The 27127-nt window shown below is 35.6% G+C and overlaps 1 protein-coding gene across 3 annotated transcripts in view; it reads right to left on the bottom strand.

The window, feature by feature from the left end:
* Positions 1-27127, bottom strand: part of PARP8 (poly(ADP-ribose) polymerase family member 8) — a 177686-nt gene that overhangs the window by 29850 nt on the left and 120709 nt on the right. For all 3 annotated transcript variants that reach the window (XM_019464319.2, XM_019464320.2, XM_053906983.1), the window contains 6 exons: positions 23560-23626; positions 17270-17395; positions 16217-16781; positions 14432-14482; positions 14234-14329; positions 4390-4482 (listed from right to left, as the gene is read on the bottom strand). In XM_019464319.2, coding sequence (XP_019319864.1) covers positions 4390-4482; positions 14234-14329; positions 14432-14482; positions 16217-16781; positions 17270-17395; positions 23560-23626 — 998 coding nt within the window. The remainder of the gene's footprint in view (positions 1-4389; positions 4483-14233; positions 14330-14431; positions 14483-16216; positions 16782-17269; positions 17396-23559; positions 23627-27127) is intronic.

Genomic DNA, 27127 nt, shown 5'->3' with positions numbered 1-27127 from the left:
CCACTTCTGGATATATTTCTAAAATAATTCAAAGAAGGACTTTAAACACATTTGCATATGCATGCTCACAGCAGCATTATTCATAATAGCCAAGAGATGGAAGCAATCAAAATGTCCATTGACAGTTGAATGTATAAACAAAATGTGGAATATACATACAGGAAATATTATTCAGCCTAAAAGAAGAAAATTCTGTCACATACTACAGCATGGGTGAACCTTGAGGATATTATGTTAAGTGAAATTACAAAAAGACAAATATTTTAAGATCCACTTATGAGGTATTTAAAGTAGTCAAATTCATAGAGACAGAAAGTAGAATGGTGGTTACCAGGGTTGGACGAAGGGGGTTTACATAAGGGGAGTTGTTTTAATGGATATAGTTTCGAGTTCTGCAAGATGAAAAAGTTATGGAAATCGGTTTCACAACAAGTTGAATATACTTAACGCTACTGAACTGTATGCTTAAAAAATGGTTATGATAGTAAATTTTATGTTATGTGTTTTTTACCACAAGAATAAAGATACAAACAGATACAATAATTAATAACCCGAACAATGTTCCTTCTTTCAATCAAATATTTATTAAACATCTTGTGCTGAAAGCTTCAAAACAATCAAAACTACCAAAAGTTATATGCATTCTTTTGCCAATAATTTCACCAGTGGAGTCAAGCAAACTCTAATGAAATAATGGATGTCGGGGTAGAGAATTTAATTAGAATTATTTCTGTTAATATATGTCCTAAGCTAACTTCAAAGAAATAGCATAACTACAATAGCAAAATCACATGCAGTCTACCAAAGCCTCCTACTCCTGGCTTCCTGGGTATAGAGCTATTGACTGGGGGCAGTTGCTCTGCGTGGGACATTTCTGCCCCTTTTGTCCAGGTCAGGCTGTATGATTAGCTTCAATCACCTCAATCAATGGACTGGCAGCGGGAAGGGGTGGAGCTGAAGAAGCAACAGGTGCACCTTCTCAACTTTTCTCTCCACTCTACTATCAGACAGGTACTTTAGACAGCAGAGCAGACGGTCCAGTTCCCTCAATCATCACACAGAAAGCTGCCTAACAAACATTCTAATTGGGCAGCAGCGTAAGCCAGAAATAAAAATGTCTATCATCCTAAACCACTGTAATTTTATGATTTATCTGTTGCAGAAGTTAGCATTCAGAATTTTTGAACAAGGAAAGGTTTGTATAACACTGGATTTGTATTCGTCTGCATGTGTTAATTTTTCAATGAAGGAAAGTGTCTACTTTAAAAAATAAACATTAACAAATGACTATGATTTCTTCTACCACAAATCATGTATTTCCCCACTCTCAGCATTTAAAATGAGAGATTCTTAATAGGACCTCAGCACATATGGTGAGTGGCGTAGCCATCAGGTTACACACATCTTTCCTCTTAGCCCAAATAATATAATTGAAGAGGCAATCTGGAGGCTAAGATACTTAGGATAGAGAAATACAGAATTCAGGCAATGGGAATTAGGCCATTTGTTGAGTGAACAGAAGTCTGTGGGCTTACAGAATCACATGCTGCCACAGGCCATTACATACAACCCAGCTGGCAGAGCAAGACTCTGCACCCTCCCCCGCAGGTAAAGGCGGCCTAGGAGCACTTGCAAATGAGAAAGTTCAAGTCCAGGTGAGCAAGAAAGGCATGTACAGGAGTGGCCTACGGATATATAACGTATTCTGTAAAAGAGGCGTATTGAAAATTGAAGATCGATGGCCTTCAAACATTTCAATATGGATTCCTTTTTTCTTAATCATTTATATGAGATCCCAACACACACACACAAAATGGAGCTGTTTTTGTTGAAACAGTATTTGAGGGTTTGGAATCCTAGCTGCTGAAACACACTCGTTCCAGGATAGCTTCCTTCAGTGTCCCCCTAAGGAATGTTCTTGCAGCCTCATAGAACCATTTAAAATGTAGGCGCCAACTGATGCAGCAGGACTACTGAGATATACTAGAAAGAGAATCTGTTTCCACCTAATCTTTGGAATTATAAACAGAATATTGGGTACTTGCTTTAAAGTAGTGAAAAGAATATTCCACTTTGGAGTAGAACCACTAAGTTGATATGGCCGAGTAATTGTGTTTTATAACTATCATGTATAATCCAAAATTAATCTCTCTTTAGCAAACATTATTTCTTGAGATGTATGTATAATAAGGGGGGGAAAGCACCTAATCTAATATTTTATCAGCCTAGCCTACTTGCTGGCATGATGTTAATTTTCTTTCTAATCCATTATTTCTTATTTCCAGGCTTTAAATCCTTCCCTTTTCAAATGGTCTGAGGGACAATTTACATCCACTAAAATGCACAAATGTTAATTTTACCACTCAAATAATTTTGTATACATACATACATACATACATACATACATACATATACCTATTATATATATACATATATAAATACACACACACATGCACACACACTATTCATGTAAAATACATGTATGTATATTCACAAACACACACACACCTGTGTAAAGCTTAATCATCTTTACCTAGCTATAAATAGCATATAGTAAACTATCTTTTCTTTGAGCAATATTAGTTCCAGTTGGTAAGAAAAACTTTCACATTAAAAAAAATAATAAGGAAAGAAAAATGACCCACATGGTCAGACACATTCGAGAAACCCTTAAAGTAGTGGCTACTCATTTTCTTAGTTTCCGTTTTTCTGAGAGCCTTTAATATGCAAATATGTGCATTTTGGGTGTAGGGGCAATATCAATCTGTATTTCTGAAATTTAATCATGGAATCTTTTTTGCCACATGACATACAATCACTGTTCTACTGGTTGTATTTTTATTTCTCATTTGTAACTCATTACATCACAACTGTTTTCCTTAATATTTCTTCAGGTGGATATATCTCAGTTTAGTTAATCAGTGAAATAATCAGGTTAACAGAATGTACGTAAATCCACGAGGCCTGCGCTATCCATATTTACCGTTGTACCTCCATCTGGTGCAATGCCTGTTACAAAGCAGGCATTCAGTACTTGTTGAAAGAATGTCTGTTATATGATCATTTGTTCCCACTCATCTTTGCAAATTTTAAAAATGACAGATTGGCAATTCTTTTCACATTTAGTTTCCTGTTGATTTCAAATACAGCTGAATATTTTCTTATGTTTCTTTACTAACTATAGGTCCATATTTGTGAATCGTGCGTTCATTTCCTCTAATAATCCGTTATGATCTTCATGGTTTTCTATTTTTATGTGCTTTTATACATTTATGTTTGAGGGAAAATAAACTTTTTCATAATTATCTCTTAATGTTCACTATTCTTTCAAGTAGAAAACGTGAAATATGTATGGACTCGATGCTGGTGTTTTCCTTTATGCTTTCCTGAAACGGCATAAACGAATAAACCTGACACACTGTTTACTCTCCTCTAGTATGTACACGGTATTTTCAAACAAAACTCTTTAGGCCATTGGGAATTTGTTTCTACCAACAGTGTAAAGAGCTAATCTGTTCCCCCCACCCCACATTACAGGCCATTTGTTCCCACTTACTAAATCATTTTTACTTTACAACTTTATATGATGCCTTCTTTAAAGTATATTAAGTATATCTTTAACAAGATCTGTTTTGGGGATCGTTTGACATTCTATTCTTTGCCAGTACTGTATTTTTTTTTAAATATAAGATTGCATAATATTTTTTTGTATGTGCTTGGTCTAGCCTCCCTTAATTAACATTCATAATTTTTTTTATGTTTTGTCTGATTTTTTTTTCTTATAGATTTATTAGAAAGTTAGGTTCCATGAATAAATTTTAAAAATCAATTGAAATTTTGATAGAATTGCAACAAGTAAATTCTATCATCTTTATAATATTTTTTTCCTTCTGGAAACATGGAATGCTTCTCCACTTCCAAGTTGTTTCATTTTTTTTTTTATATTTATTTGCCTTCCTATGTCGTAAACACTGCTATTGTAAAATTGGATGCTTTTTCCTATATGTTCTGCCCTTTATCTTTTCACCTAAGTTTCAGGAATAAATTAGATTCCATTTTATGGTACCATAACTTAACAAATAAATTTTACAGAATACATGTGCAAGTGTTTCGATATTTCAACTTCACCGTGAAAGAATCACAATTATTTTTTAAACAACAGAATGTGGGTTTAATTTCTTCCCTTGGCAATGGCAAAATGACAAAACACTCACTAGATAAAGATAGCAAAATTGAGTTTCTATCTATTAAAAAAAAAATCAAATGCGGGTTGTTTTTTAATCTAACGTCAAACTATCAAATATTTGTCCAAAAGACTGAAGGAAACTAGTAGGTCAGAACAAGTTTTTCAAATCAGAGTAAGGAATAATTAGTATTGCGTGTTACTACCTGAGCTCCAGTTGCTATCTCATCAGCAGCTTCATTCATTACTCCCAGGGTTTGAAAAGCAAATACACAAAGCTCTCGTTCACACACAGTGGGCTACAAAAGAAAGGGGAATGAGTTACACCACTGTTTTCCATTGCCCAATTCCTAAATTAAATTTATGGCATTCCATGTAATAAATAATGCAAAAGTTTCAGAATGTTAAAAAGAAAGGAATCCTACGACTTGGTTTAATACATTTCTAAATTTAGGTAACAATTGGTAAATAATCACCTAGTGATACAGAGTCACCAATATAAGAAATCCATTTCAAATAGTTGTAGGCACTTGCACTCAGAACTTTTTAGCAGTAGATGGAAAATACATCTCTCCTGCTTAATACACATTTGCATCTGAGATGTATAAAAAAAGGCAGACACCTAAGCTGGTGATATCCTTAAAAAATGAGGTTAAACCGAACAGCTATGTAAAATAAATATACAGAGAAGAATTCCACTTTTCCCTAGGTAGTTTTCTTTGGAAGAAATAAGCATGACTCTGCTTACTTGTTACCCAGCTCTTGAAAGATTGGTTTTGGTGCAAAGACTTGTGACTTCAATAACCTCCTGAAGTCAACAGCACTGAAATATACACTCTGCAATTGCTTTGGAAAAGTTCTCATCTTTCAAATCTAATATAGTGTCATCTGTTTGATTTATCTTATCTCCCGAGTTACATTGCATTAGGTAGCTGATGAAGCCTAACGATACAATCCATGGTGCCGCTGCCTAGCAGACAAAAGGCATTTGTTAGTGCCACTGCTTCTAAGCTCACTCATTTCTGAGGACCACTTGGTCTAGTGCTTATCCAGTGGGAAGTATGGTCCACCCTTTATATTCAAAAAGGGTCCAAGTGGTGGCTTTGTGTACATAAGCATGACCAATCACAAACATTTCTGGTTTGACGTTCCCCAAAGAATTTTAGGGAAAAAGGAACTGATATATTTCCTTCATCCTCCTTAAAAGTGCAGTTTGATTACATTTCAGAAACAGCAGGAAAAACTACCTATGAGAGCAAATTAATTGGAGAAAGTTCTTCATCCATACTCAAGCTATATACACACTGCTATACATAGATGGATATACTTAGAGCAGACTGTTCAATTTCCGCAATTTTTTGTTTACTTAAGTGTTTAACCTATTTTTTATCTTCTATTTTTTTGTGTGTTTATCTATGTGTATGTATGTCTCACACTCAATTTTTCCCAGAGACATTGGATTGTTTCTTCTCTTCACTTTCTAGGAGCATGATATGGTCTGAAACAGTAACAGAAACTACTGATTGTACATTTAGTGTAGTGCCAAACACTATACTGATGTTGAGGATAGTGGAACAGTATACCACCGAGGGTCCAGGGGGAAGATAAAACTGTGGCAATCATAAAGAGCCCTAGGAATTTATTCATGTAACAGCTACCCAACAGCGTTCTCTGAGGAAGTAGACAGGGACACAGATGGTGTTTTTAATACTACTCTTGTCAAATAACCATACATTTTTATGAATAAAATCCATCAATCCCAAAGCTAAAAATAGGATAAAGCTTATTTAGTGTATATGAGTAACAATTGGCTTTATTTTGTCGTTTGAACTTTTGGTAATCAATTACATTTACTTTGTGATCATCCAAATATGTATGTATGTATGTATGTATGTATGTATGTATGCATGTACATGTGTATTCACACACAGATTCCAGGAAATGTTTTAAAACAAAAGAAACTACCTTTTTCAGTACCTGATTATTGCTTGAAACAACAGAAATAAAGATGAAAGAAAATACTTCGTCCTATATTAGATTGGATGGATAAATTTTTATAATTTTAACTCGGGAAAAATTTCAAAGACTTAAGGAAAAAATATAATAGTTATTGTTACATATCTCTATCAGCCCACTCTGTCCCCAATCCTAGAGATTCATGTGCCACCCTGGTTTGTGTCTCAAATAATTTTCACCAGTTCCACCCCTGATCTCTTATTTTTTTTTATCCTGGGTAACATATAAACATTTCAATGTTTTCTTTCACATTTCCTTTTCATCCCCCTCCCAGACATGATTATATCCAAATATCCTAATCACGTGGACTTACCAATGGACCCATTACTTTAAATAATAAACCTACAATCCTAATGATAAAGCTATGGCTTGATTACTTTATGGACGCTTCTTTTCCCTTCTTGCATCTTTTTGATTAAAATGTATAAAGCTGATTTATAGGAATATCCTGTTTCTGCAACTGTCTGAAGAAGGAAATCAGGTACCCTAGAAAATTTGGGGGGAAAAAAGAAATTTTGCTACCATACTAAAAAATTAAAACTGCACATTATATTCTTACAAAAATAATTTGATCTTCCCTTTTTGTAAAATGGCAAATATAGAGGTAGTAATATGGTGATTAACATATATATAGGTTAACACTGACCTAAATAAATACTAGTGAATCGTTAAACTAACACTTCTGTATTTATTGCTCATTTTACTAGAAAGTTCAAGACAGTATTTGAGACATAAATCAGTTTCATTTTGAGATAAACATTTACAAACTAGGTTTTGTAAGCCTTTGACTTTCCCTTCTCCCATGTTTATCCACATTTTATTTGAGAAATTCAAAATGTCAACACAACATAGCACCCTAAAAGAAAGTTCTCAAGTCATATTAAGTAAATCAAGATTAGACATCTCCTTGCTCACAGAAAGGATATCTTATTCAAGAAAGAGAAACCAAATCATTCTTCCCTATTGAAACATAAGATTTATATAGTGGATTAGCGATCTTTCATGTTAGCTGACTCTTAGCTAATCCCCTACCCCCAACAAATTCTATTACTATACTATTTATACAAAAAACTCTAGCATTAATTAAAAATAGAACATAGTTGGGGCATCTGGCTGGCTCAGTCGGTAGAGGATGCAACTCTTGATCTCAAAGTTGTGTGTTCAAGCCCCACACTGAGTTTAGAGATTACTTGAATGAATGAATGAATGAATGAGCCCCCAAATTTACAAAAATATATTTAAAAAAATAGAACATGATCATTTAATAGCTATTACTACACATACACTTTAATACAAAGTGTATAAGCCTAAACATAACCAAACATGTACAAAATTTATGAGTTTATTTTTGAGTTTACAATCAATAAGTTTCCATTTGCAAAATATTACCTATTCTTCATGTTATTATATTGCCCTCCAGCAGTTAGTTCTTATAATTTAAACTATAAAACCATGCCAAGTCCTTCTTGCCATTGCACATACATAATTTTTTTTGCAATATAATATTCATTACGCACCATTTAAACACATGGAGAACTTTATGCGTCCCTGAGATTTATTTTAGAAGTTTTTAACATACATTTTAAATTTTGTTTGAATCAAAACAATTTAAATGTGAGCAGTGAAAACATATTTCAAGAATGGTTAAGCCCTAAAGAATATTTTAGAACCTAACTGCATTGTAGAAACTTTGTGTTTTCAATGAATTTAAATCACTTCCCACTGAAAATAGAAATGATAAACCTCAAGAGACTCTAGCTACGTATTTATACTTGGCATGGTGTTGGTGAGTGGTTTGCAAACCCTTTTTTGCCATCCTCTTTCTGTTTAAACAAAGTTTTTCATGTAAGCCCGATATACAGAACAGTAACCAGAAACTGGTTACTATTCCAGTTGAGGCACATGTGCACAGTTCAGTTTTCCTATCTGTAAACAGGGATTTAAAAAAAAAAAAAAAAATCACACCTAGCGCATCAAGTAGAGCAGAGGACCAAGAAAGAGAACCAAGTAAGATAAGGTTCATAAACTCCCCCTGAGGTATACAGAGCTGTTTCACTATTAACAGCATTAGGGAACTTGGATAAGCCGTGTCTTCTGTGTGTTGTAACCCAGTGTGTGTACAAAAATAGGTTTTTAATGAAAATTTTCATTGAGGCTTATTATGAAGTAGTGTTTTTATTTTTATATCCATAGTTTATCCAAACCCTTAACTTATTGTTAAAACTGTTCTTGCTAAAAAAGAAATGAGCAGCGCAAATAAAAATTCAAAATTAAAAAACTAGTATTGAACACATATGAGAATAATGAAGAATATCTACTGGAAACTCAAAACCTACAAGCCTTCAGCTCTTTGTATTTCTGACTTTTATAGTTTATGCTTCAGGTTCTTTTCGTGGTTTGGAAGAGAGACACATTCCAAGGCGGGGTGGGGGGCTGGGGGGGGGGAGGTACTGTCCATTAAGAAAGACAGGAATCCCACAGAGATCAAGACAGATTTATAGTAAGATAGGCCCATGCATGTTTAAGCTTCTCCACTGTCTCATATAACTTAAGTTGTTGTTTGAGCTTTAAAATCAATTTCTTCTACTCAATTTGGATGTTAAAAAAAAATCATATTTCTGAATTAAAGGTTTTTTTTGGTATAATTGTTATTTATCTTAGGTTGTATTTCAAAACTTGAAATCTTATTTCTGAGACATGGAGCGGGGGATGGGAGGATGGGGTGAGGAGGGAACAGGATGTGCTTTTTCATTCATTCTGAAAATAAGAACTTAAGCTACAAACATTTGTCTAAGGTCCACAGCAAGGCTGGATACACAAAAATACAGATTGTCGGGTTTCTCAGCTGACTTTGCTTTAATAGGATTGGGCGTTGTTCTTGAATAATGAAGCAGGATCTCGGGCCTAATCAGTCCATCCAGAGCAAGGAATGTGGAACGTTTTCACATGACAGGAGAAGAGAATGACATCCTACTTTTCATATCCCATGTTGATCAGGGAAATGGGAAAGTCTAGTAGCAGGGACACACAGAATGATTGCCAAGTACCAGTGATAAAAACTTCTAACTGTAGGGACACTAACCCACACAACCACGTACGTGGTTTTCTCCCACCGGGTTCAGCAGCCCTTATGCAGGGTTCAAAGAAGACCAACAGTTGCACTGATTCATGGTGTTCAGAGTGAGTATAACAAAAAGACAAGGGCACTGGGAAGTTACAGGCTGATAAAACACTGGTGAGTCTGGCAGTAAGTTCTTGTTTTCGCATTTTCCAAAACCTCTTGATGAAGTGTTTTTAAAGCATTTTAAAGCATCTCCCAGTTTGCTGCATTAACATTCTAATTGATTTCAAAATGTAGAGAACCAATGATTTGGTTTGGGTTGGGTTTTCTGATCATAATCCAATCTGCATTGTCAAATGGAAAAACCCAGGAAAATCTAGGACTAGACCATCCTTGTGATGTTAATATGAATTTTAAGCAGATTCAAAGTATTACAAGTCAGGTCTCATGCCTGGGAGTGATATTTATAACCTTCGTGAACAAAAGCGTTAAGTGGAGCCTTGTGGTATTTCTAAATAAGTAAACAGTGTAGTTACCTGTGTTGCAGAAGGTAGGACATGCTTACCCCGACCTCTGAGTAAAGTGACAGAATAGTACAAGTAGTGACCGAAATGTTAGGACTTCTGGGGAATAGTAGTGAAAGAGGACTTATATAATCCGATAAATAATCATGCTTAGAGAAAAGAGAAAAAATATAAGACACAGTTTGGCTTTGGAAAGAGAAAAGTCTAACAAACATAATGAACATTAGGCACAGAATTCTATGGAAGCCTGAGTTTTATCTAACCTGTTTCATCACCAAATGGGATATAACTTATCCTCTTTACATCTCTGGGAGCCACTGCAGCTTGTAATGCATCCTTTAGGCTGAATAAATGGTCAATGAGTCATTTTAATAATATATACCCCATAAGAAATTTTATTTGTAATAATTTTACACATTTCTATTAAAATTACAGTAGAACATACTGCAATGTAAATATAAGAAAGATGCAGAATAAATGAGTATGCCTGATTGAGGTTCAACATCTGTTTTCAAACAATCAAGAGGCAGTTCTTTCTGTTTACTTTTCTTCCTTTGAAGATCAGATATTCCTTTGACTTTCATTTCCTGACCTGATTTCATCTGTCATTTACCTAACTATTTAAAAAACCCAAGTAAGTTTTCTGATTTCCTTAGTATGAGTCTGAATCACAGCAAAAGAAAACCAGCTGATAGCTAGCTATACTTATTTAGAAAACATCGTTATTTACAAAAGCCCTTCCACTTCTACAAAGAAACAGCCAACTTCACTGGTGCAGAATAAAATAGGTAAAACAAAACTGGGAGCAAGGTGCAGAAAATACCAATAGCAATTAGGATATTTCTATCACTTACTATAGGAATGAGCTGCCATTAACTGAACCGTAAAGAGCAAACTCCCAGTGAAACGTGTAGTAAATTTCCAGGATGTAAAAGTAGTCAGTTCAAATACGTGAGTCAAGAATAGCATTACGGTTAAGAACCATGGCTTGGTGCCACTGTCCCAGGGCTCAAATCTTGTGTATATCGCTTACCAGCAGTGTTGATATTAAATAAATTACTGATTTCTTCATCTGTGAAGCAGGGGTAATAATAATACCCACCTCATAGGGTTATGATGAGGATTCAATTAAATAATCCATGTAAAACACGTTCAACACACGATCACATAAAAAGCACTCAAAAGCATGTGCCATTAATAACATTACTATTATCTTCTGGAGTGAAGATTGCATTGCCCTAGATCAAGCAATGGGCCAGGATCCACAGAGGAACATTAACAAAGTATAAATGGACCTCCTGAATGGGATAAACTAACGTGACCAAAGCATTCTCCTTATTTTCATTGTAACTACACATTTCCATGTATCACACAAAAATAACAAACTTGCACAAATATTTAATAAACAGATGCTAATTTAGTTAATTTAGGTTTCAGAATAACATTGTATCTCTTCAAGAGAAAAGCTAACTGATAAAAAAATAGTGTATGAGTAGCAAGAAAAACTTTTTATATAGGTTTCCCATAAACAAATATATCATACAATTTGACAGATGATTATGATCATAAATGGCTATTCTATGTTTTTTTAGAGTCTAAATCTTGAAATGCAAACAAGTTCTAATAGAATTGTCTCTTTCTACGCTTTGTAATTTGTCTTTTCAAACATATTCCCAAGAACAGGACAAATTTCTCTTAAAAAGTACAGCAGAATCTAGCATGGTGCCTTATACTTAGGGAGTTTTCAATAAGCATTTATGATGCAGTTTTGAAATGAGGCAGAAGCAGGTTCGAAGTCCAGCTTTTACCCATACTTGCTGAGTGATGCTGAACAAACTGCTTAACCTCCTTCAATCTTAATCCCCTTATTTGTACCATGAGCACAAAAATACACAAACCACAAGAGTTCTGTGAAAATCAAATAAGGAAGCAATATGCAAAATATGTACACACAGTGCCTAGCACACAGCGCTCATGTCATCCGCAAACAGAGATCATTTTCGTTTTTCCTTTACAGCCTGGATACCTTCGAATAATTTTGCTTACCTAACCGCCCTGGCTATAACCTCTAGCACAATGTTGATGAGAAGTGACAAGAGCATTACAAAGAATGAACTAACTTAAAAATAAACTTATCCAAGGTTGTGTGAGACCCGAACACTGAAAACTACAAAATAGGGTATAATTTAAATAAATGGAAAAATTTCCTGTGTTCCTTATGGACTGGAAGGGTTACAATTTTTGTTAACTCAGGAATACTTCCCAAATTGACCTACAGAGCCAGGGCAAAGCCATTCCAACTGCCTTTTTTGGCAGAGATGGACAAGCTGACCTTAGAATTCATACAGAAATGCAAGGGACTCCAAATAGTGAAATCCAATCTTATAAAAGAAATACAAAGTTGGAGGACTCGTACTTCTTGCTGACAAACTTAATGCAAAGCTACAGTAAACAAGATAGTGTAGTACAGGTGCAAGGACACACATACAAGTCAGTGGGATAAAATTAAGAGTCCAACAAGAGACCAACACATCTACAGTGAAATGATTTTCACAAGGGTGTCAATATCATTCAATGGCGAAAGAAGGTCTTTTCCACAAACTGTGTGGAGGCATTTGGATACTACATACAAAAGCATGAAGTTAAAATCCAATCTCACGATACACAAAAATTAACTCAAACAGGATCAATGACTTAACTGTAAGATAGAAACTATAAAACACTTAAAAGGAATTAGGCAACAGTTCAATTGATAAATATGGACTACATAAAAATTAAAAAATTTTGTGTGTCACAGGACACTATCAAGAAAGTGAAAAGGAAACCCATAAAATAGGAGAAAATATCTTCAAATCACATATCTAACAAAAATCTAGTATTCAGAATATATAAAGAACTCTTAAAGCGCCTGGATGGCTCAGTTGGTTGAATTCTGACTCTGGATTTCAGCTCTGGATCTCACGGTCATGGGATTGAGCCCTGCGTCGGGCTTCACGCAGAGCATGGAGCTCGCTTGGGATTGATTCTCTCTCTCCCTCTCTCTCTCTGCTCCTCTCCTGAATGAGTGCATGCTCTCTCTCTCTCTCAAAATAAATCAATAAACTTTAAAAATAAAAAAGAACTCTAAAAACAACAAAAAAGAAATAGTCCAATTAAAAATGGGCGACAGATAAAAACAGACATTTCTCCAAAAAGATGTATAAATGGCCAATAAGCACAAGAAAAGATGCTCGAAATCACTAATCATTAGGGAAAGTGCAAATCCAAACCACAACGAGATACCACTTCACGCTCACTAGGATGGCTATTAGGGGGGATTAAAAAGGAGAATCGCAAGTGCTGGAGAAGATGTGGAGAAACTGGAGCCATCTTATACCGCTGGTGGAAATACAAATGGTATAGCCACTGTCAAAAATAGTTTGGCAGTCCCTCAAACAGTCCCTCAAACAGTTACATCCATACAATGTAAAATTATTACACCATAAAAAGAAATACAGTATTGATACACACTACATGGATGAATCTTGAAAGCATTATATTAAGTGAAAGAAGACAAAAACAAAAGGCCACATAATGTATGGTTCCATTTATATGAAATGTCCAGAGGAGGCAAATTCATAGAAACAGAAAATAGTTTAACAGTTGTCAGGGGAGGAGGGGAGTAAAAAATTCGGAATGACAGCTAACAGTTATGGATTTCTTTTGTGGGGGGGTGGGGAATGGAATGTTCTGGAACTAGACAGTGATAATAGCTGCACAACACATGTGAACACACCAAAACCTACTGTACTGTATACATTAAAACAGTGAATTGCATGTTATATGATTTTATCTCAATTTAAAAATTGCAAAAAAAAAAAAACCACTTGAGATTGGATAATTCCTCCCAAAATGCACATACACACATTGATTCTTATTTCTATACTCCTTCAATAACATCCCAAATGTGTCAGTGATCTGGCATTTCTTGAAATCTTTATTCTGACTCTATGCATACTACTGCATACCTCTTCTAACTTCTACCCTTCAAGCATCTTGAAATTGTGTGGTTTGAAGAAACACTGTTTTCAAACTTACACCTGTATATATACACCTGTATATATACACCTGTATCTATATGTATCTCTCTATCCATCTAGATCTATGTCCACTGATATTAATAAAGATACAGATAGATAAAAAATAGATGGAAGGAAAGAAAGATGATAGATAGGCACATATAAGAAATACAGTAAGAAATATTTTACTAATATGAAACTACTTGCTCTTTCACAGACTCTTTCAGAAATAGTGATTCACTTGTTCAAAATTATACCATTATGTGTATTAAATAATTTCCTCAGTAGGAGAGCATTTGCTATAAAGTTATTTACTTATTTATTTTTATGTCTCAACTTTTTTTCATTTATATTCTGTATCAACAATGGTATTCTATCAATGAGAACTTACCCTAAGCATGGGGCCATTTTGAAACACATGTGGCTCATCACAAACCACACAGTATTCATTCAATACAGGGATCCGCTGCTCAGCAAACTCAATTGTCTGGATAAAACAATAAAGAGAAATAATGAAGTCAAGTTCATAAATAATTTGGAAACCCATCAAAAGCTAAAATATTTCTGCAATGGATGGCTTGGCTCCTACCTGCACTAGGAAGCCGCGATCTCGTATTGGAATGCATTTGGCACCATTTGGCTATAAAAAGAAAAGTAAAAGAAGAAAATAATTTTTTAACTGGGAGCATATATAAATTACGCCTTTGACTTTTTGCAACAGTGAATACAAGTGTTATCTAAGATCACCTGTTACAGGAATTAAATCAGTGATTACGACATCAAGACTTTAGGATTTCTTTATTATAATATACTTTCTGCCATTACTACTGCAAGTCTTGTCTAAGCTAAATGAATAGTATTCTTAATTTCTGATCTCTAGTAAAAATGGTATTTTTAAATGTACACAAAAGCTCGTTTCCTCTGGTACTCATCGTCAAATGCTCCCACCTCCTCATTTAGACTACTTTAATCTCATTTTACAATGAGAATTATTCTTCCAAGGAAAAATTAGACAGTTGCTGAAGGGGTACAACATTAAACTATTGTACTGTATTAAGCTTAATCATACAGGAAGACAGGAAGACATTTTCTTTTACAGTATATGTGAAATTCTCTTTCTTAGGTGAAACTACCATGGGAAGAAACTTTCTAGTATGCACCACTCTGACATTATTTTCTATATGCCCTTACTTCTATTTCTATATGCCCTTACTTCTATTTTCTATATGCCCTTAACTTCTGTTAAGAAATGGGCTTTTAAGGATGTCCACCTAAAATTATCAGCATACTTAAATACATTTTATTAACACAAATATAATTTTACGGTATCATTTACAATGTAATTTTAGAAATAAATCTATATGAGAGCAGCACAACTTTCTGAAAACGTATCTTATTTGTTTTCAATTTCATCTATGGCTAGCTGTATCCATATTAATGGTTAAGAGTTAGATATACCCTTGCCCCAACATACACACATGTTTACTAAAAGAAAACATTTTTAATCAACTATGTTATGTAATTAATATACATAAAATAGGTTTGTTTCTTTATCTGAAATCAGCTGTAATGTTGATCACTCTAGAGGTAAATTTCGTGTAAGACTGACTCCCAATAAATTCCACACCAAAGGGCTTAAGTGTTAATACAGTTACCTTCTGGCCCCATCTCCCCCAGAAAAACTTCAGGATAAAGTGACTTCAGTTTTATAAAGCAGACACTGAGAGCAGCTTTAAGTGAAGCTCTGGGATACGGATGCAAGTGTTTCTTTTCTTTAGAAGTTACGATTCACAGGTGAAGTTTTCCTAATTTATATATTTATATCCCTATAATATTTATGTATATGCAAATTTACTTATATACAAATAATTTAAATATAAATATATTAGATACTATTATATATTATGTAATTATATAATATGTTATATATTATATATAACAGGAAGGACACTACTCTGAACTTAATTATTAGTCAAACTCTGTCCTCCATCACTTATGTAAGAAAACGAGAGAACAGATAAACCTACTTGATAAAACATTAAAATGCTATGTTTGCTTAAAAGGATAGGCTTTGTGGATCCAACGGGCTTCCTTCCATTTTTAGCAGCATTCATGACCACAATAGGAATTTGGACTAGACCTTAAATCAACAGCTACATTTATTTTTTCAGAATCAAAACGAACATTCCAGCACCAGCTGCACGTGTCTGGTATGCCAAATGATTTCCAAAAAGCAAAAGGAGGAAATTAAAAAAAAAAAAAAAAAAAAAGAACGACAAAACATCTTCTTTCCTCTACCAGATCTTACAAAAACAAAAATCGCTCCTGCACCCTAGCTAACGTTTACGAACTCAAGATGAAAGTATTTACGCACAGCAGGCTGGGAAGATGACGACGAAGAGGGTGTTAAGATACCAATAAGCCCTGAGGTAAGAGAGAGCCTCCTGCCCTCTGCGTTAGGTTCCTTGAAAAGCTCCGTCTTGGATGACTTGGGAGCGCTGGAGTAAGACTTGCTGAGCAATTTGTGGTTTTTCAGTCCGTACAACTCTTCCATTCTGAGATTACTGGAGTAAGACCTGCTCAACAGTTTGTGGGGCTTCAGGTTGGCGTTGTGCTCGCATCGCGGATCTCCAGAACAAGACCGAGCCAACAGTTTATGCGACTTCAGCGCCAGGCAGTCCTCTTGCTTGCCAGCTGCAGGGCAGGGCCGGTTCAAGAGTTTGTGCGACTTAATTGTCGTCACCGCCTGCTCAGCCCTGGGGTCGCTGGACAGGGAGCGACCAAAGGTCCTGTGCGACTTGCTGGAGCACACGTCGTCAGCCTTGACGGTACTGGAACAAGTCCTCCGCAGCAGCTTATGTGTTTTGGAGATTCCATCTTGCTCGGATTTCAGCTTGGATTTGCTTTTACCACAACCAGGGGGAGGATAACTTGGCGACCTTCAAAATTGAACAACAATTAGTACAGGGCAAATCACGAGTGAAACACACCATGGAAAAGACCCGTGAGGCTTTATCACCTCAACTCTGCTACAAACACCGCCTTGCTTTAAATACAGCCCATCCAGCTCAAACTGAAACCAACAGTATGTATAGAGGGATCACATGGACTGAACTGAATTATATTTTTTCCTGGAAAGCAAAACAAGATTATCAGGGTTTTTTTTTCCCCCCTCCTATCTATCTCAGGGCTCTAAAACAAAGAATGCCATTTTAGTATATTTAACTCACGTTAAGAGAACAAAAACTCTAAATGTAGAAATGAATATATGTTTTTGATGGAACGGATGTAACAGTCTGTTCTCTGAAGTCACACAGAAAATAAACAGACGCCACAGCTATAGAAAGAATGCTTGAAGTACAATAATCATGGAGCATCACACGCCCAGAATTCAGTTAAGACCATGGTGAAGTCATCTGTTACCTACCTGCGCAAGGTAGTAAATAAATGCAGGGGGGACTTCACCTTCTTGTCAGACAGCTTCTTACTGTGCAGGCAATTGGATTTTTCTTTGCTCTGTTTCCACTGCTGTGTAACAAATGTCTGCATGATTCTGTCAATCCAAAGTAAGTCTGTTATCACAGTTCCAAGGTGATTTAATACGAGATTTCTGTATTACGTACAGCATGTATTTCTCAAAGGAAAATAAATGCACAGTAATTGCTGAGATTCTAATTTAGGATCATACAAGATGTCTCCAAATGTAGGAAAGCATTATACAGAAAATTTCTATGATTTGACTGCCATTTTGGTTAATAACTCATTAATTACTGTGATAAGATTAATAACATAAATGATAAAAGGATGTTCTTTTAAAGAAATTTAGGGGTTCCTGGGCGGCTCGGTCGGGTAAGCATCCAATTCTTGATTTTGGCCCAGGTCATGATCTCGTGATTCTTGGGATCAAGCCCCGCACCAGACTCTGCACTGTGAGTGCAGAGCCTGCTTGGGATTCTCTCTCTCCCTCTCTCTCTCTGCCCCTCCCTCTATCTCTCTCTCAAAAAGAGAGAGAGAGAGAGAGAGAGAGATGGAGAGAGAGAGAGAGAGAGAGAGAGAGAGAGAGAGAGATTTAGAATGCCAGCCTTTAGGACCAACTTTAGCTGAAGTTCTTCAGCCAAAAGAAAATTCACAATTCTTTTGTTGGTGCCAGAAACACAGTCTTAAAAAAATGTTTGATAGTAATTATGCTTTTATCTATTAAGATACAAGTAAAGTCAATTTCTTTTCACTTGATTTGCTTATGCAATTTTCTTCATAAAAAGGGAAATAAAATGAAACTGCAAAAACCATAAGTAAAAATAAACCATGCAAAACTGACTCTATGGAGAAATACATAATCAGCAAATCTTATCTTTCAGCACAGCCCATTCACCTTTAAATACAGTGTGGCTTAAAAAAAAAATGTGTGTGTCTCTAAAAGCTTTTAGTTACTATCACAAAGCAGGAATTTGCTAACTCTGATCTCAGTATTTTCTAAGTTGAGACCACCGCACATCACTGTTTTATGGCAAAGAATTCTGGAACATCCATTTTGGACGTGGACACAGCACTGTTTTCTGAGGCTCCCAGGCTGCAACAACTTCTCGGTATCTCACCTTTCAGGTGGAAACGGTGGAGGGTCCCTTAAGGCTGATACTAAAGTAGACATAATATTTTAAACATTATGTATACAATAAACATTTTGATTTTCTTTCAAAAGTCAATTCAGTATTGCCTACTTTTCATGTTCCTCTCAGCTCTCAGGGTTTTATTATTATTATTTTATTTTTTTTTTTTTTTAGTGTTTCTTTATTTTTAAGAGACAGAGTACGAGTGGGAAAGGGGCAGAGAGAGAGGGAGACGCAGAATCCAAAGCAGGCTCCAGGCCCTGAGCTGTCAGCACAGAGCCTGACACGGGGCTCGAACTCACAAACCTTGAGATCATGACCTGAGCCGAAGTCGGTCGCTCAACCGACTGAGCCACCCAGGCGCCCCTCCTCTCAGTTACTTCTAACACAGATTGCTTTTGGAGCAAAAAATGGTACCAATATTTACCATGTATAATATACCAAGGAGTAATTTATACACAGATTATTTTTCTCTTTTAACTCTTAACGCTCCCAGACAGTAGTAGCTATTATTCACAAATAAGCCTAATGGTTGAAATCTGCCCAATTTCACCTGGTTAATGAGTGGCAGAGCTGATCCCATATGGACTGACCTATGTTAACAACTCACTCAAAAGGGACAGGTGTGACCCTTAGCACTAAGACAATTTCTCAAGACCCTTCGGGTTTTATCAAATTAACTCAGATCATCAGAATGTATAACCTCAGACTTCCTACACCGATCTTTAGAAGAAACAGCCATTATGGAATAAGTTGGGGTCTTCCTAAGCCACAGAGGTAGTGAGGAAGAAGGGGACAGAACTGCAGTCAATGATGCAGGATTCCAAATTTGCAGTAAATTCACCTTAGAGTTCAGACCAATGGAAATCTTTATTTTGCACTTAATTTTTGAAGATTTTTTTTTCACTCAAGATTTCAGCAAGATTTAAATGTAATAGTAATATTAGGGTCTTCAGTTTTCCCTGTACCTAACCTGAAATCCCCAGTGACCCCACCCTCTGTACCAGGCAGATTCAGATTCTTTTCCTTGTATGGGAAATTGCCATTCCTGTGTACCATTCCCTAAGAAACCTAGTCCATGTTTCTCTTTTACTTGATAGACTAACTGGAACAAAAATATAACAAGTCAGTAGCTAAAGTTCCAATTTTCACATTACATTAGCATTTCTAAAGTGTGACTTCAACATCTAAAATGAGTTAATTCTTAAACTTGGACACCCAGATCCCTAGATGCTCTTGGATTCAAAAGGTGGGAATTAACTGTTCTACAGGAAAGTTAATGCTGTGTTTAAAGTTAATGGTAGTGCAAAATGTACACATGAGCACGTCTGGTGTAAGGACCACCTCCGCATAATGGAGAGCCGCCATGAGATTTTAGTCCTGGCACTGGTGTTTGTGTTTACTATTATGCTGGCACCACGGAGAGCTGCTACAGTTGCCACTGGCTGATAATAAAAGAGAAAAAGACTTCAAAGCTCAATTACACTAGATGATGTCATAGTCAGCTACAACAACAAAAGTTCCAAGGTAGTTCAAATAGAGCATAGAGAGTGCACAAGGGCAACACTGTTGCTTTCTTCGTGCTGATTTCAAAAGGAATAGGCACTCAAGGAGCCCGCACTACATGCAGACGGTGGTGGTGAGAACAACTTCGGCAAAACAGTATCATGCATCAGATTAAATTAACGTACTGATTTTACAATCCAAATCTGAGCACTTTATTTTGATTTGCACCTCAGTTATAAATTGAATTTGGTTTACGGATGAACATAAGGGAAGGGAAGCAAAAAGAATATAAAAACAGGGAGGGTGACAAAAACACAAGAGACTCTTAAATATGGAGAACAAACAGAGGGTTACTGGAGGGTTTGTGAGAGGGGAGATGGGCTAAATATGTAAGGGGCATTAAGGAATCGACTCCTGAAATCATTGTTGCACTATATGCTAACTAACTTGGATGTAAATTTAAAAAATAAATTAAATAAAAATTAAAAAAAAATAAATTGAATTTTGTTTTAAGTGAAAACTCAACATATGAAGAATCTGAACCTAATTTTATGTTTGTATGTATTTAAATTTAAAGATTTGCAACACTTTTTTTCCTTTTAAAAACAACTTAAGTTTGATCAATGGAAATTCAGTATTAAGTCACACACAGTTTAAAATCATTTCCATGGTCTCTGTTACACTTAGCCTTTGCATGATAGAGATTCTAATGAGGCTGATCACTATACTATATCTCTTAGATATAGTGTAGTATATCTGTTAGATATAGTATAGTATCAGAGCAGAGCCTGATACTGGGTTTGATCCCACGACCCTAGGATCAAAACCTGAGCTGAAATCAAGAGTCAGGAGATCAGCCAACTGGGCCACCCAAGCGCCCCTCTTCCAGGGGCCCCTCTTTTAATGCCTTCACATTCTCCCTATATTCATTCTGTGCTGAAAATATATCCCAAGTCTAATATAAAGCGAAGGGACAGCTACGAATATATGAAAACCAGATTAGTGGATGGGTCAAAAATACTGATCCGATGTCAAACTCTGACTCTACTGCTGTGACACAAGTACCTTGCTTAATCTCTCTGGGTCTCGGTTGCATTATCTAGGAAGTGTGGATAGTGACAGTACCTGCTGGACAGGGTTGTGGTGAAGATCAAGTGAGTTAATGTAGGTAAAGTACTTACTACAGTGCCTGACATACATTAAGCACTGCATTAGCATTGCTGCTGCAATTGTTAAGCTGGTCTAGTTGCCAGAAACAAAGCAGATAAAGAATCACAGAAAAAGTTTGATGTGTTCCTTATCTGCCGAGAACAAACCAGAGCAATAATGAGAAAGGGGCTAGATTTTGAATCTGCCTTCCTAACTTGCTATATGTTTCTGGAAAACATATTTCAGTTTCCTCTTTTACTTTATGGTGAAGATGAGTTCAGATGTTTTGAAATCATGTAATTTTAGACCAGAAGGGATCACAGTCAAACTCAGTTATTTATAATGAAGTACGTTAGATTAAAATTTATCAGGAATCATTAAAAAAAAGTTCTAGTCCATATACTAAACTGTCCATAGAACTAAAATTTATCCACAGAGTAACCTTTTTTAAAATGTTAACCACTTAGATGGAAATATTAATAAAATGTTACATATTCTACAAAGTGATTAAACAGCAAACATAGAACATAGCTTTCCTTAATTTTTCAGAGTTGGAATTTACACATCACTTCTTTTTCTGAGCCCAAACGATATACTCAGACATCATTAAGGAACAGAAAGTTATATATTCTGCATTTTTATAATTCTTGTCTTATTTGGATCAACATTTCACTAAAAAAAAAAAAAAAAGGTTAAAAGTGCATAAAGTTAAGAACATGGACTTTGGATAATCAGGTGTCAATACAGGTTCATCAGCTGTTAACTCATGTATCATTCCACTAGGACACCCTGATAGCAGAAAGGCTATGCACCTGTGGGGGCAGGAGGCATATGGAAAATCTCTGTATCTTGTTCTCAGTTTTGCCGTGAACCTAAAACTGCTCTACGAAAATAAATTCATCAAAATAGAAAAAAAAAATTAACAACAGGAAGAAAATTGGGTGAGAGGGAAGAAAATCAGAGGAGGGGGAATAAAATTATGTGCCAACTTGGATGGCGTAACACAGGGGCAGGCTCCGTGCTCATTAGCTCCAAGACCTGTAAGATACTGGCTCAACACAGAAAACAAAATCTAACTGAAAAGACAAAACCAGTTCCACTGGAAAAGCATACCTCACCCCCGTCCAGGAAACTGAGAAAATTCCTCAGTCTTATATTTCTTTTTATAAGGACTCAAAAGTCCTTATAGAGATCACATTCTATGTGCTAACCGTCTGTTGTAAGTTGAATTTAGTTTTAGAGATGTACGATTCAAAATGTTAAGGGTTTATTATCCAATTTTTATATGATCATATTTAAACCTAACAGTAGGAATCTGCAAGAATTTGCAAGAATACTCCCTTATCTTAATTTCCTTTCAAATGTAACCCACACATAACTCACATTTGAGCAATGTAAACTCATAAAAACTTAGATGATTCTAGAGCTCTATAATATGTACAACCCTTAATACCTACCCCACATAAGCTTCCTTTTACATCTGTAATGGTCAGGTAAAATGACCACAATAAATTCCCTATTTAGTCAATGAAATAAAAAGTTTTTGAAAGTACTTTCTCTTAGAACATTGCTCAATTAAAATCCATTGAAGTATAGATGAACACGTCAACTGCATCATTATGGAGGGTGTGAACCATGTGTTTAAACATAACAATAATCTAATGATCTCTCTTAATATAAATTGATGTAACATTTGTATATTCAGAAGAATAAATAATCCTTTGGGAATTCTCCAGTAATACAAATTCTTAAAGCTGACGTATAGGATAGGATTTAACAAATTTGTATTCTGACTATATGCTAGTATGTTTTAAAAGTCAGTTTGACTGGATAATTTTGTTTATACACTATAAATTCATTGCTTTAGTCAAGGTCCAAAGAGAAACTAAAGGGTTTATTTAAAGATGGAATGTTTCAAGAATGTAACTAAGGACAGTACAATAGCCCAGGGCAGGTGGCTACAAATTGTTCCCACCTCTACGCCCCAGGAGCAAGCATGGGGAACTAGTAATAGAATCCAGTAAGAGAGAGAGTCAGTCATGCAAAGGCTGTGGCCTAGAGTAGAAAAGAAAGCTTCAGTTGAAGGACTAGTCAACTCAAGGGGACCTCTTAGGGTGGAAACCAAAGGCAATAAATACTTCCTTCTTATACTTGCTTCCTCCTCTATTGGTCACATTTGAGACACAGCAACACATTAGAACCTGCACCCCCACAGATCAGCCTCCACAGGAGAGGGCAGGGTGTTGGAGGGCGAAGAGTGGACCTGGGCGGGCAAACAGAAGGAATGCAGCCTTGTTCTAAAGGTGAGCTCTGCCAGCTAAATTATTGAAGCAGCTCTTGGTAATGGATGAACTCCTCTCCTGAGGCACTCACTTCAAAAAGCTCTTATTAAATAAGAATGGGGGGAGAGGGTTGAGCAAAATAGAAATTTATTTTTTATTCTTGGGAAACTTACTTTTTTAGCTGATGTCCCAATCCAAATCGCTCTTTTGTAGAAATCTGAAAGACATCAACAGTGGGCACTGCAAAGGAAAAAATAATCAGTCAAAATGTTGAGTTAAAACTGAACCATCAGCCAGGAATGACTGCAAAGTAATATATATGATAAACTATAGTATGTACACAAGCATATATGTTTATATATTATATAATACACAATACATAGTGATATACACATACATATTTAAAAATAGCATACACACACTCCTACATACATTGCTATTTATTTTGGAGATCATTCATGGTCATGACATATCATGTACTAATGCATAATAGATGTGTATATAAATGTATAATATGTATAATGATGAAGAATGGCCAAAAAATACAGCAGTGTAACTGGCAATGTGTAGGACAGTTTGTACATGATTCTTTAAGTGGAGGAGAGACATATTTATACATACACAACCTTTTTTTGTTTTTACAATAAAACAATGTATGACGAGGCATAGGAGACTTTCTTTTCACTGGGTAGCCTGTCATGTGCTTCATATTTTTACCAGGTATATGCATTTCTGTAAGCTAGTAACTATGATGTTTGTGAATTTAATAAACTGTCAAAAAAAGTCACTCACCATTCATTATTCACAGGTTTTAAAGAATATCTGAGTGTCCACTCTGCCAATCACTATAGATAGAATGGTAAAAAAACAAAACAAAACAAAACAAAACAAACAAACAAACAAAAAAACACGCACACAAGTCTCCTTGCCCCATGAAGCCTTGGTGCAGTGTAAGGAGACAGACAAAAGCTAGATAGACGGAACGCCCCATGGTGGTAAAGGTTCTGGAGGAAAAGAAAAAAGGGAAAGGGTCTTGGAGTAAAGGTTGTATGGGCATAGTAGGTTCCAACACTAGATAGGATGAAGTGTCCTAGCCAGAGGAAATCACCAGGGCACTGTCCCTGAGAAAGAAATGTACTTCAATATTCTAGGAACAGCAAGGAGACCAGTGGAGCCAGAGAGAAGTGAACAAGGTACCACATTAGGAGAGGGGATCTGAGAAGGACTGTGGGTTGGCAGTATAGGATCTTTGTAAAGAACACAGTACAAGTAGCAAGATCGCTCAGGAACTTATCAGAGTAATTGACAAGAGATGCTGTGGTTTGGATCAGTGGAGGTAGTGAACTGTCTTGTTAAAAGGACATTCACAGACTATGCACGTTCGACAGTGTAAACCAAACTGGTATCCCCAATGGCTTCACCCCCGTGTTGGCTGTTATTCTGGGACACAAACACTCTACTGATCAAAGAAACTGGTGTTGGTATCATCTATCAGTTCCTTTCCTGAAAGCATTCTAATCCTTATATATAGAGTGAGGAACAGAGTGGACACTCTAATCCCCCCTGTTCCAAACCCAGGACTACAGAAATTCAACAATGAATAAAAAATCCTAACATCTTGAAAGTTTGGTGGAATTATTTTTTTAAGAGAAAGATAACAAAATTGGAACATGCTGTGCTCTCTCTTAAAAGATTTAAGAAGGGGGGTGTGTGGGTGGCTCAGTCGGTTGAGTGACCAACTTCGGCTCAGGTCATGATCTCACAGTCTGTGAGTTTAAGCCCCGCGTCGGGCTCTGTGCGGACAGCTCAGAGCCTGGAGCCTGGAGCCGGCTTTGGATTCTGTCTCCCTCTCTCTCTGCCCCTCCCCCGCTCATGCTCTGTCTCCCTGTCTCAAAAATATATAAACATTAAAAAAATTTATAAAAAAATATTTAAGAAGGCACAATCTCTTCACAGGCAGATGAAAAAAGTGGGGAGATGGAGGCAGACAAACAAAAGGGACCTGGTTAAAAATAAAATGTGGAAAAATCTAAAATGCACTAGAAGAACTGAAATAATCACTGGAAGAAATTGTGTAAGATACACAGATAAAGAAAAGAGAGATGATAGATACAAATGTAGATTCATCCAGAATCCTACAAACTAATGACACAAAGACCCAAACTTATTCATACCGTGAACGCTTAGAAAATACGCGTCAACATTTTACCAAAATGATAAATCTTATAGGGAAATGTAAGTTACAAACATTGGCTCAATTGATATAAAATCTGAATGACCGAAATTTTACAATATACTGAAAGAGAGAGTAACAACAGGATGTTACTTCCAAAAATGTTCCAAGATTCAAGTGATAAAACTTACATTACTATTACAATTAATTGCATTTAATGTGTTCAGTAGGTGTTAATAAACCGTGAAACTAGATGTGGAGTGTATTGGGATGCTGTACTACCTTTGCAATTTTTTGGTAAATCTAAAATTGTTTTTAGATTAATATTTATAAAAAATTTTAAATAGCCTTCTGATAACTAAAAGTGGAATATTAAAGTCCCATTAAGCCAACAGTTAGCAAACAAGTACTCATGATTAAATTTAGCTAAACTTAGTGACCTCAGGCAGAAAAAAAAAACAAAAAGCACAGAACTATACTGATATATAAAACTAAAAACAACAAACAAATCTTCCTTTAACGGAAAAGTAAATATTACATTGGAAAGGCAGTAAGTGAGGGCTGCTTAAGATATTTGGAAATTATTCTAACGCTCTGATCATGTAAACATAGAGGTACTATTGATGAGATGATGTGCACAGAAAAACAGTTTTAATAATGTTGGCTGTTTATCACTTTAAACTAAAAGCAGTCTTGTGCTTCAGATCAGAAACTAGACTTAGACACTAATAACTGTGAAGAAAATACATAATATAAGAATTATAACACTCATGTCTTTTTATTTCAAGTGTATTTCTTCATGTATAATGAAAATAATCCTTATCCTTAATATTAGAGTGGATTAGGAGGTGTAAGAACAGATATACTGTCAGATTAGCCCTGGCCAAATATTACAGCTCAAGTAAGTATTATTCATACATTTCCAAAACCTAGGAATAAATGCTTTCAAAAACAACTGTTAACTAGGTCAGTCTACATGTTGGATTAGTCATAAAACTTGCTTGAGGTAAGTTAAGACTGAAGTGTACCAATCAAAAAGAAATACATAAAAGATACCATTAAGGAAAAAAAGAAAAAAATAGCCCAATAAGTACACATAACAAAACACAAACTTAACACCAAAACCGGTGTCTTACAAACGAACAAAATTAAAACACTTCAGACACAAACTGGCAGAGGTCTCTGAAGTATTTTTACCTCTTTTAGGGCAACTATTATGACCCCATCAACTTCTACCAGGTCAAATTTGTCTTGTTCACAAAACAGAGAGTCATTCTCAGGTATGAAAAAAGGAAGCATCACCCTCATGTCTCTTTGGTTTACAAACTATTAAATAGGCAAATCAACTGCCAAAAATGAAAAAAGGAAGACTAAATTATAGATGAGTTGTAATACCAAAGAATGGGTACTGAACAATAAAATCATCTAAATAGGAATTAGAATATAATTGTTAGAACATTTATAAAACCATGCAAACATAACAAATTTTTAAAGAGATGCTGAGAAGGAAAAATCTCTGCCTAAAATTCAAGATTATATTTAAAAATTGAGTAATACTGGTAAGATTA

This window comes from Panthera pardus, unplaced genomic scaffold, assembly GCF_024362965.1.
Source record: "Panthera pardus isolate Hobbes unplaced genomic scaffold, ASM2436296v1 HiC_scaffold_2, whole genome shotgun sequence".
Taxonomy (NCBI): domain Eukaryota; kingdom Metazoa; phylum Chordata; class Mammalia; order Carnivora; family Felidae; genus Panthera; species Panthera pardus.
This window is presented reverse-complemented; position numbering and strand designations above follow the sequence as displayed.